Source organism: Galeopterus variegatus, unplaced genomic scaffold, assembly GCF_000696425.1.
Source record: "Galeopterus variegatus unplaced genomic scaffold, G_variegatus-3.0.2 Scaffold506, whole genome shotgun sequence".
NCBI lineage: Eukaryota > Metazoa > Chordata > Mammalia > Dermoptera > Cynocephalidae > Galeopterus > Galeopterus variegatus.
This window is the reverse complement of record NW_007726617.1, coordinates 306,352-316,916: the sequence shown is the minus strand read 5'-3', so window position 1 is coordinate 316,916 and position 10,565 is coordinate 306,352. Positions and strand designations below refer to the sequence as shown.

The following is a 10,565-nucleotide window of genomic DNA, read 5'->3' as shown; positions in this document are numbered from 1 at the left end:
GGACATGGGTGAGAATGCAGAAAGGAACACAGAGCTTGCACCTTAAGGGGAACAACCCAGCAGGGAGGGGCGTGAGCTGTGGGAGCTACAACAGATGGAAGGTGGGAGTTATTGAAAGCGAACCAAATTAAGAATAGCTCCATGATGCTCAAGGGGCACTAAGATGATGGCTACCCCTCTCCCAAGAGGACATGGGTGAGAATGCAGAAAGGAACACAGAGCTTGCACCTTAAGGGGAACAACCCAGCGGGGAGGGGCGTGAGCTGTGGGAGCTACAACAGATGGAAGGTGGGAGTTATTGAAAGCGAGCCAAATTAAGAATAGCTCCATGATGTTGGAAATGGGGATCTTTCAGGTAACCTCGGCATGATTTCCCCAGGTATATCTGAGTGTGGTAGGGGAGGAGGGTCGCCTTGGGCAGCAACCTGGGATGAAAGGAAGAGACCTCTGGTCTGGAGTGAGCCGTCCCCTTCTCCCACAGTTCTCTCCCAAGCTCCCACTCTGTGCAGGTAGGAGGGGTGAGAGTGAGAAATCAGAGTGAGGAACTATCTGCTCCTGAGCCTCCATGGCCTCTGAACCCAGACTTATTGTCTGAGACTCCAGCGTTTCCCATCCACTGTCACTTAAACAGCTGCCACCCTTCCTCACCCCAAAAGCCCTGTCTGGCTTTGAACTCTCTTGGCCCCTTTCATCCAAGCCTAATCAAAGTGCTTTTACTGAGACCAATTAATATCCAGCTGTGACCCAAGTCACATATGGGGGTGCCCAGGCTTTTAGGGGTAGTGAAGGACATACTGGCACCCCACTGAGTCAGGGACAGCGTGGCTTAGCCACCAGGGCAGGCTGTTGAGTCATGCCCAAGTGGAGCTGCTTCTCTGGCTGGTGCAAAACTCTGAGACCGCCTCCAAGCCACAGCAGAGCGTGGTATGGGCAACAGGCACATGCAGGCAGGTAGGTCATAGAGCCCAGCCAGCCAGGAGCCAGGGGACACGTGCCCAGGAGGCAGCTGCCTGCAGATCTGACTCAGTGCTCCAAGGTGGAGCCCAACCACTGGATTTTTTTTTTTTTTCTTTTTTTCTAACCACTGGATTTTCTAGGCTAGACCAGCCCGGTCTGATATTGCAAGGACTGGAAGACCCAAAGGGCAGAAGACAGGGGGCTGCAAGCTAACATCTACCTTATACATAGTATAACGTAAAAATAAGATATGAAGAAATCACATAGCCATACAACAAAGTCAGTAATGGTTTGGGCACTTTAAAAAAAATTTTTTTTTTTACGTCAACAAAGACAATGCACCAAACGGCACTTCCTACTATCCCCAGACTTCCCTAGCACCACTTTACTCCTTTGCAGCCTCCCAGACACTCTGGGCTGCTTCAGTGGCTTGGAGGGGTGCACAGAGCTCATTTCCAGCTCTGAGCAGGAGGAGGGGAAAGCTGAAGCCTCCTTAGCAGAAAGCACTGCCCACTGAAGGTTCAACCTCTCTCTAGCAGCAAGACTGAGGCTGGTTATTCCTAATTTCTGAGCTGAGGGGCCTAGAGAGTCCTCAAAAGAATACTCATTTTTCTCTTTTCTTTGTCTTCAGGCCCCACCCCCGCTCTGCAAGCTGGAATCACACTGTCTCCTGCTGCTTTGCCACCACTGTCCCACAGCCTGACGCCACCAGTCCCCACTTCCAGCCAGGGGACTTCTCTCTGTAATTATCCCACTGCCATTCCTGAGTGAGAGTAGAAGGTTTATAAAAGATGCCCTGATGTAGCTGGCTGGCCTCAGATCCCAACTGCCTGTCTGGCTCTCAGGAGTGTTCCACTTATAGGAACTAGGTTCCTGCGGATGAGTCAGGCTAGTCCTGAAGCCCATGGAAGCCTGTGTGGGCTTCTCAGGAATCCTGAGAGAAATCAAACCTCTCTTCCACATCATGAGCCAATTCCAAGATAGAGAATTCCTGAAGATGGTGGAGGAGGCAATGCTGGGGGCAGAATTCAGTTCCTCCCAAGCCATCTTCACTTGCTGGGAGGTGGCTATATTCTCCTTTCTCCAAAGCCAGATCTTTGTTCAAGTCACCTGTAACTACCCTGTGAACAGGCAAGGTCAAGAAAGTCTCACCTTTAGGCCTCGGGATCTTTTAGGCCCCACAGACCTGCATTTTTCACCTTGCTCAACCTGTGAACTTGGCCCATTTTTCTCTATATGGGCTCAGAAGTTAGCAATGGGTATAGAACCTCCTTTCTCCTTGACCTCTTTCTCCATGGGGCCCGTTCTTTCCAGCCCTGAGATGGATGACTTAGGTGTGGAACTAGGCAAACTCCAGGCACCCAAGGCTCTTTCTGGCTTTCCTGGAAAAGAGGGTCCCCTGAAATAGGTAAGGGAGTGTTCCTTGGTCCCTGCAGGTATCAACTGAGCAATAGGTGATGCTCAGAGAGAACCTGAGCCAGTATGCCAGCTGCAGAAGGGTGCCTGGAGTTTGCCCAGTCCCACACCTAAGTCATGCATCTCAGTGACATTGCCATGTCTTCTCTCCCATCCTAGGATGCATACCACATCTTCCAAGACCCCTGGGAGGAAGGTATCAGCTTCCCTAGGTGGGACAGTTGCAGCTAGGGATACTGAGGAGGAAGGTGGGAAAGCCTCTTCTCCAAACAGCTGCTGGGGTGGCCCACCTGGTTGGGTGGGGCAACAGTCTTCCCTGTTGGGGACAGGGGAGAAGGTGCCTGGGGAGGCTGCGGCTGCTGAGGAAGAGGAAGCACAAGAAGCAGCTTGCTGACTCTGCCTGGGCCCTATGAAAAGAGGACTCTTGCCTGAGGCCCTTGTAACCTGGCATTGTAAACACCCAGACGCACCTAGCAGCTGTCCTCTGCCTCCTCTAGTGCAGGACACACCGGGTAAGACAAGACTGGGCTCTAGATTTGAGAAATGGAACAAACCCCTGGTGGGGCGGGGGGAGGAGAGGCATAGTGATGGCAGCTGGATGACAGCCCTTTCCCCTCAGGGAATACAAAAACAGGGAACCAGCTCCATCCCTGGAAGCCCAAAATGGGAGCCTGATAACAAGGGTCCTTCTGAAAAGGCTGAGACTATACTAAAGGCACAAGAAATATGGTGTGGAGCAGCTCGGGCAGAAAGCAGGAGGGCAGGAGGCTTCCATGAGGGTGGAGCCAGGTCTGTTGTGTTCACTGAGCACCTGGAATGGACCTGGCCCATGGTAGGCACTCAGTAAGTATTTGAACGAGTGAATGAATCAATAGAGTAGGTAGGGGCAAAAAGAGGAAGTGAAAACAGATGAAAATGCCTTTGGGGATCCCCACTTACGGGAGTGTGGTGGACGGAGGGGAGCTGGCCATGAGCGAGGGGCAGCTGTGTCTGGGTGAGCAGTGCTGGGCCCAGGGAATGCCCCAGTGGGGACAGAGCAGGTGTCAGTGTTGCAGCACTGCCTGGAGTTGAAAGGGCTCTGGTAGGAGAGGGCCTAGATAGGAGGAGTGAGCCGCAGGTTCAACACCACCCCCTCCACAGATGTGGTCTGAGTCACAGCTGTGACCGGGTACGAGCTCTGCCTCAGCCAGCCCTGGAACCTCCTTCTCCAGCCCTGCCCAGCCCAGCCCTGGCTCCAGCCCTCCCTGAGAGAGCATCTGTAGCTCTGCCTCAGTGCTCTGAAATGCCTCTGAACTGGGTGTGGGGTGGGGGCAGAGACAAGACCGTGCCTAAAGTGGACATCCTGGGGGAGGTCACGAACAAGTCAGGAGACACCAGGACAAAGGGACCTCCTGGCTTAGGAGAGACAATCATGAAAGAGTCATCCTCCCATTCCCTGACCATCACACTGCCCATGCTTGGGTACCACATAACCTGTCTTGCCCCAACTTCAGTACCCTGTAGCAGACACATCCCCACAAGAAAGCTGAGCTCTTCCTTAGAGACGTTGAATTGATTTAATCTGTAATTATGAAATATCTAGATTAGCAGCAATTATGGTCACCCAGAGACTGGGCAGGATCTGTCCTTCGAAGGCATCTGAGGACCACAGATGCTCCCCCTCAGTTCACAGAGGTGGTTGGCAGGATGTTAGCTTTTCGCTCAGCTTCAACACAGTACTTCTCAGGAAGGCCAGTGGCTCTGCCGGGACACATAGGGCAGGTATAAGGGGAGGCGTGGGGCCAGAGAGGAGGCAGGAGGAAGCGGGCTCTGGGCAGGGTTTACAGAACCTTGCTACCTGAACCCCAAACCCTGCTCACACAATCCACCCCCCAAACACATTCATGTCAAGCCTCCAGCATCCTGCCAAGGAGTTCCCAGAGAGCCAGGAAGACCCAGTCCCAGAACTTTCCGCCCTCCCTCCTGAGCACCTCTGTCATGGCCCCTTTATCCCCACCACCACAATCCTACATTTTCCAGCCTGCCCTGCAGTCTCCTGGGGGCAGGGGAGAGGAGCTGGGGGAGGGAGGAATTCCAGCACACCTCAGTTCTTCCAGCTTTTTCTTCTTGACGTCATCAATGAGCTCACGCCTTCTCTGGGCCTCCTCTTTGAGGCGCCGACCCTCCTCGAAGGTGGCGATCCGGTTCTGCACCTGCTTCTGCTGGTTTTCACGCACCTGGCGCCGGAGCTCGTTGGCATGCTGTAAGCGCCCTGTGGCCTTTTTCTCCTCCTCCAGCCTCTCCTTCTCAATCTGCTCTCTCTGAGCCCTGGGGGGAGGGAGGCAAGGAGGAGAATGGGCTGGGCTGAGCTAATCCAGGCAAAGAAAGGTCCTGGGGGAGCCTCCTGGGTGGACATGCTTCAGACACCGCAGCCCCCCAGGTTCCAGCTCTCTTCTGAGGTTCAAAGATCAGCCCCAAAGGCTGCCACCATGCACGCTCCCTCCTCCCACCCAGCCAGGACCAGCTTCCCAGCACATGACTGTATGTCATAAGCATGCTTAGAAGGGCCCTGTGCTTGGTTTAATGCTCTGCTGTTATTGTTTTGGAATTCTTAATAATTTTTGAACAAGTGGCTCCATATTCTCATTTTTCACTGGGCCCTGCAAATGATGTAGCTGGTCTTACACCCAGTGTTTCACCCTCTGGGAGTTCGTGCTCCTGTTCTTCCGTGATAACAATGTGTAATTCCTCCCCAGCTTGTTCTAAAATTCCTTCCTTCCTTCCAGTAACAATATTCATAACATTAACAAACCAACAAAGGGAATGCTTAGAAACTTAAAAGAAGTCTGCAATGCTAGCTGTGCCTTGGTTGCTGGAAAAAGGAAGGAGCTCAGCCTGATATCTCAGTTCTCTTATTGATCCATCACTCCAAATTCCTCTTAGAAGCCTCTTACAGGACCCTGACATCAGGGAGAAAATTGCTAATGGCAACTACATAGGCTCAGAAAAAACTCAAATGAAATATATTAACATCTCAGAGAAAATGCAGCCGTAGGCCATCTTGAGCTACCATCTAATTTCTTTTTCAGTGCAATCAAAAACAGAAACAAACTGTAAAATCATCTTAGGCAGGGATCTCCTCCCCCATAGTCACTCATACCCCAACAAAGGTACAGAAAACTTATTTATTTCCCTCACTTATTCATTTCCCTCTAGCTGCCTTCCAAGATCCATCATACGTGGAGTATCCTCTCAACTTCAAGCAACTCTTTCCACCAGGCAAACACACAGACATCTCCTAAAATTCTACACCTTCTACGGAGCCTTCCCAGTTTGTCAGAAGAGAGCTGCTCGGTTCCTTGCCCCTCTGTATTTACACACCAAATCCCCACTGCTGAGACACTGCATGACAGCAAGAAGACTCTCCTGTTTGCCTTGCCATTGTTTTACTACGTGTGTGTGGTACGGTTTTCCATTGTTTCACACTATTCTGAGTGGAGGGCTAAGTGCGGGAAAGAGGGACCCGCATGTGTCACTAGAGAGCAGCAGAGATGGGAGCCCGCTGAAAGCCCAAATGGAGAAGAGCCTGGTCATGCCCCAGGATTAGGCAGTGATTCCGAAGGCTGGCTGATATTAGAATCACCTGCAAGCTTTCAAAAACCACTGATGCCTCAGCCTCGCCCTAGAACATTTAAATCACAACCATGCAGGGAGAGCCTGGCCATCAGGATTGTTCAAAAGCTCCCAGGCATTTCTTAGAACCACTTGATAGGGTAGGTCAGTTATCTCTGCTTAGTCACAGGCTGGGGGTTAAAGGCATCCCTCTGCCCAGAAACGGGAAGTCCATATATAGGCCATACAGAAGGCTGTGCTTTTAAAGTCAGAAAAGTTGGAATGCTGGCTGTGGCAGAGATGCTCTTAGAGTGACGAGGCCCACCATGGTGGTCACATGGCCCTGGAAACACTAGGTCTAAAATAACAAGTCAAGTTGAACTTTTCCAGAGAGCTGGTCTAGCTTTAATAACTGGCTAGGGCATATTTCAGGCAAATAAAGCAAAGAAGGGACAAATGGGTCAGCAGCAAAAGTAGGACTTTAATTTCATTCCATTAAAATTTATTAGTGCCTGCTAAAGGCAACACAGATGTCCAAGGGCATAGAGGCCAAGGGTGACGGGGGAGACATCTGGAAGGCAGACTGATGCCCAAGGTCAGAATCTTTGGGGGTATTTAGGAAGCTGCCTTCTTTACCAGGTGTCCAGTGACCTTGGCACAAGCCTGGGGGCAGGGAAAGCTACAGAGCCAAAGGGCATTACAGCCAGTGGGGACAGGCTGGGGCCCACAGTCCAATAAAAGACCAGGAATCTGGCTCTGGCAAGGACAGAGGTTCCTAAAGATTTGCTTTGCATCTGGCTAGGGGTCGGGGTAGCCTAGTCTGTCATGCAACTAACTGAGCAGTACCAAGAGAAGGACCTTGAGCATGTAGACCAAAAAAAGCTGGGTTGCACTGTTAAATCTCTACTTATCTGAGCAGGATTTCTGTTATTATTATCCCCCCAATTCAAATTTTGTTTGTTACCTTTTGAAAAATTCTGATCTTATAGAGTCTGAACCAGAGCAAGGAGGGAGTCCTTCTCAGGCCAGGAGAATGTTCCCAGGGGCCGGGTCTGGTGGGGGAAGATCTGACTGGTAGGAAATAGAGCAGAGAGGGAGGCCACTGGTGGCTGTGGTTGCTAACTGCTTTGGGGGAGGGGCAAAACAGTGTGAGATGTGAATGCTCAGCTTCTACTCATGTGTTGGAATTATGGAGCCCAAAGAGAACAAAAATAAAAAGACGAAGAGCTGCAAAGCAAGAAACATAGATGAAAATATAGGTGAGGTCCATTCAAATATGACTCTCTAACCTCCTTCCTATGGGATGGGCAAGAGCAGTATTTTATGAATTTCTACTGTCCTCCATGGCATCCAGAACAGAGCCTTGAATTTATCTTTACTATGCTATCTGTCAAAGGAATGGCAAAGAGCTCCCTTAAAGTCCTGCTCCAACCACTCACAACCCTTAGTGTGTGAAGTTCTTCTCGCTATCTCACCTAAACCTCTCCTGCTTCAATTGCATCCCTAATGTGCAGAGGGATATGGGGCTGGGGGAAAAAGGGACCAGATTTATACTTTTATTGACACCTTTTCTGCTCCAGGGTAAATAATCCCCCTGATAATCCCCATATTCTTAAAACACTTCTGGGTGCTATTTTCCAGTTTTCTAATCATAAAATTTTTGGCTCAGGTGGCTTTGAAATATTTCAACCATCTAGTTAGAATGATCTCACCAACTCAGTCAAGGTAGATGAGCATCTGTCTGTTAACAGGCCAGAAAGCTTCTCTCTGTCCAACATGAACCATCCCTGCTACAGTACAAGGAAAAGAAGCCAAGGTCCCCAGGCTCCTCCTACCGAAGAATCCTCTCGAATTCATCGCGGTCCCGTTGCACCTGAACGGCCAGAGTGTGCTCCTTGAAAGCCACCTGTTCCAGACGACTTTTCCGCAGCTTGGCCTCTGTTTCCATCTTCTTCTTTGCATTTTCCTTTTCCTTTCTGCGCCACTCTCTGTCTGCCACCTCCTGGTTGCGCTTGGCCCGCAAGGCATCCTGGGAAAGGAGAGGGTGAGGGGGACCAGTGAGGGTGCAAAATAACCTTAGGTAGAGACCAGGTGCCTTTAGGAAGACACCTACCTACAGACTCTGACACAGTCTGCTTTGAGCAGCACCATGAATTTCTCTGGCAGCAAGTTATTCTAGGAAAGAATAAATGGAGTCCTGTCATAGAACTTTTGGGTCAGAAGATACCCTGAGGGGTCATCTTGTCCTTTCACCCCACTCATCCCAATTCTTTCCCTGTACCTCAAACACCTCCAGGCAGTTCTGCAATTGCTTCTAATTTTAAAAACTGCTAATGTTGGAGATGCCAGTATCCTCTGGTGACACATTTCATTGGCTAGTTAAGGCTGAAAGTTCTTCTTTATGTAGCAGCCAAAAACTTTCCCTTGAACCCTAAGCACATAATGCACTGCTCAATCCTTGCTGCCATAGGCACTGGGAGCAGGCCCACCCTTCCTTCTCACTACAGCAGGCTAGATAATTTGCATCCTCTCTTCTATATCTCTGCACTTGAGGCCATTTTACAGGCTGTCAAAGGAATTGTCAAGGGAGTGGGAGAGGCAGAGGGAAGCCGAGACTAAGTAGGTACCTGTTCTGCCTGGTAATCCTGGGCCTTCTCCTGCATAGCCCTCAGACGTGCGATCTCCTTCTCTTTCTCTCTCCGGATTCTCTCCTGCTCAGCCTCAAACTCTGCTTCTCGAGCCTACCAGGAGGAAAAGGCCTTGTAGAATAGCTCTCATTGCCCCAGCCTTGCAGAGAGAAACAGAGCCTCTGCAACAGTCTTTCCACTATCTCCCCTACCATTTCCTGACTCCTTTTTAAGATAGGTCAAAATGAACTTAGCAATGCATGAACATAAAAATAAATAGTAAAATGTTTCATTTTTTCCAAAATGCTTTCCCATGTATTATCCTAGACAGCCCTCACAACATATCATGAGACAGATATTATAGATGTGGAAATCGATGTTCACAGAGATGAGGGATCCTGCCTGAGATTGCACAGCCAGTAAACTACCAAACAGGATTGGAACACAGATAACCTGAGCCCAAGTTTCATACTTCTTCCACTACATCACAGGCAGTTTTCAAGTTGCAAGGCCACTGGGCCAGGGAATAACTGTTGTTCCCTGCCTGTTTTGTAAAGTATAGCAGGGGGATGTTATCTCATTAGTTCCTGGGCAAATGGCCAACCATGCTTTGGGCAGCCCCACACTGGTTAGCAGATACCTAAAGAGTGAAACATTGAAATTAGCTCACTTTACCACTTCTCTGAAAGAATAGGCATACCCCTAAAAGCCTCCCAAATTCAGCCTTCCAACTACCATCCTGAGCAGTGACAAGACTAATAGCACATGTTGGGTGGAAATATGATCTTCCCGTAAAGAACTTTCCTTAACCCTCATTCTACCTGCTAGACTTCTGTGAAGCCCAGTGAGTTTCCCTCTTGTGAGTTGTGCACAGCTGTGTGTCAGGCTGGTTCCTCTGTGCCACCTTGCCCTAGATGGCAAGGCAGGGAAGTCTGGATGCTTCCACAACCAGTCTCTGCCTTTAGCTCTGAAGGGGCAGCCCTGGCTGCAAGAACAGATGCCACAATGAGGTCAAGGAAGGGCTTATGATAGATACTTACTGTGGACTGTGGACATGCCCAAGTGCCTGATCCCTTTCCAGTCTCCAGCCTCCCCCAGCTCCACCCTAACAATGTCCTTTCCATGGATGAAGACAAGACATAATCCTCTTCTGCTCAGAAATCTATGGTGATTCCTCATCACTCCACCCTTCCAGCTATGCTCAAGCTCTGAGGCACTCCCAGCAACTGCTGTCAGCTCTCCGTCATCTCACCACCCTCATTTCTTATCCTGAACACCAGTGAATCTGTTCACCACTCTACACATAATTAGCTCATTATCACTCCCTTCGCCCATTCAGGGAAATAGTTGTTGAGTTCACATTGAAGCACTCAGTATATTTTGAATCAATCAATGACTACTTCACAAGACTGTTGTAAAAATTCAATGAGATAACACAGATAAAACACTTAGCACAGAGCCTATGCACACACTAAGTGTTCAATAAATGGTGGTTATATAATCTTTATTATGTACAAACCATCTGTGTCCCCAATGCTGTGTTCTTACTCTCTTGCCTGCATATCCCCAGGTACAGTAAGAAAACTAAAGCCAGTAAGTAAGCTTCGTTGTGCTTCATTTTCTGTGGTTTAAACTTGGAATAAATACATATACCAAATATGCCTTTTCAAATCATATCTACACCCTCCTCCTGCCCTTCAGTAAGAGTCACTTCCATAGAGGAGCTTAGAGAAACATGGTGTGCTTTCTGTCATCATGGAACTTTGAAGCTAGCAGGGGAGACAAGACCAACATGAAGAATTGAATAACTTCCCTGCCATCCTCCTCTATTTACATAAATCCATGCTTGCTCTATCTAAACAATGCTTAAAAGCCTTCTTTTACTTCCATTCCACACAGACCCCAATCATTTTGTTACTCAACTTTGCCCCAGAATGAGTCCACACATTCACGAGCTACATCCACCTGTCTGCA

The 10,565-nt window shown here is 49.4% G+C and overlaps 1 protein-coding gene across 1 annotated transcript in view; it reads right to left on the bottom strand.

Moving 5' to 3' along the window:
• Window positions 1–3,920: 3,920 nt before the first annotated feature.
• The window catches only part of CCDC19 (coiled-coil domain containing 19), a 19,766-nt gene continuing 13,121 nt past the window's right edge, over window positions 3,921–10,565 (bottom strand). The window contains exons 8-11 of the mRNA XM_008569530.1: window positions 8,592–8,705; window positions 7,800–7,993; window positions 4,456–4,680; window positions 3,921–4,113 (exon numbers count right to left, since the gene is read on the bottom strand). Of these exons, the coding sequence (XP_008567752.1) occupies window positions 4,035–4,113; window positions 4,456–4,680; window positions 7,800–7,993; window positions 8,592–8,705 (612 nt within the window). The 3' untranslated portion in view covers window positions 3,921–4,034. The remainder of the gene's footprint in view (window positions 4,114–4,455; window positions 4,681–7,799; window positions 7,994–8,591; window positions 8,706–10,565) is intronic.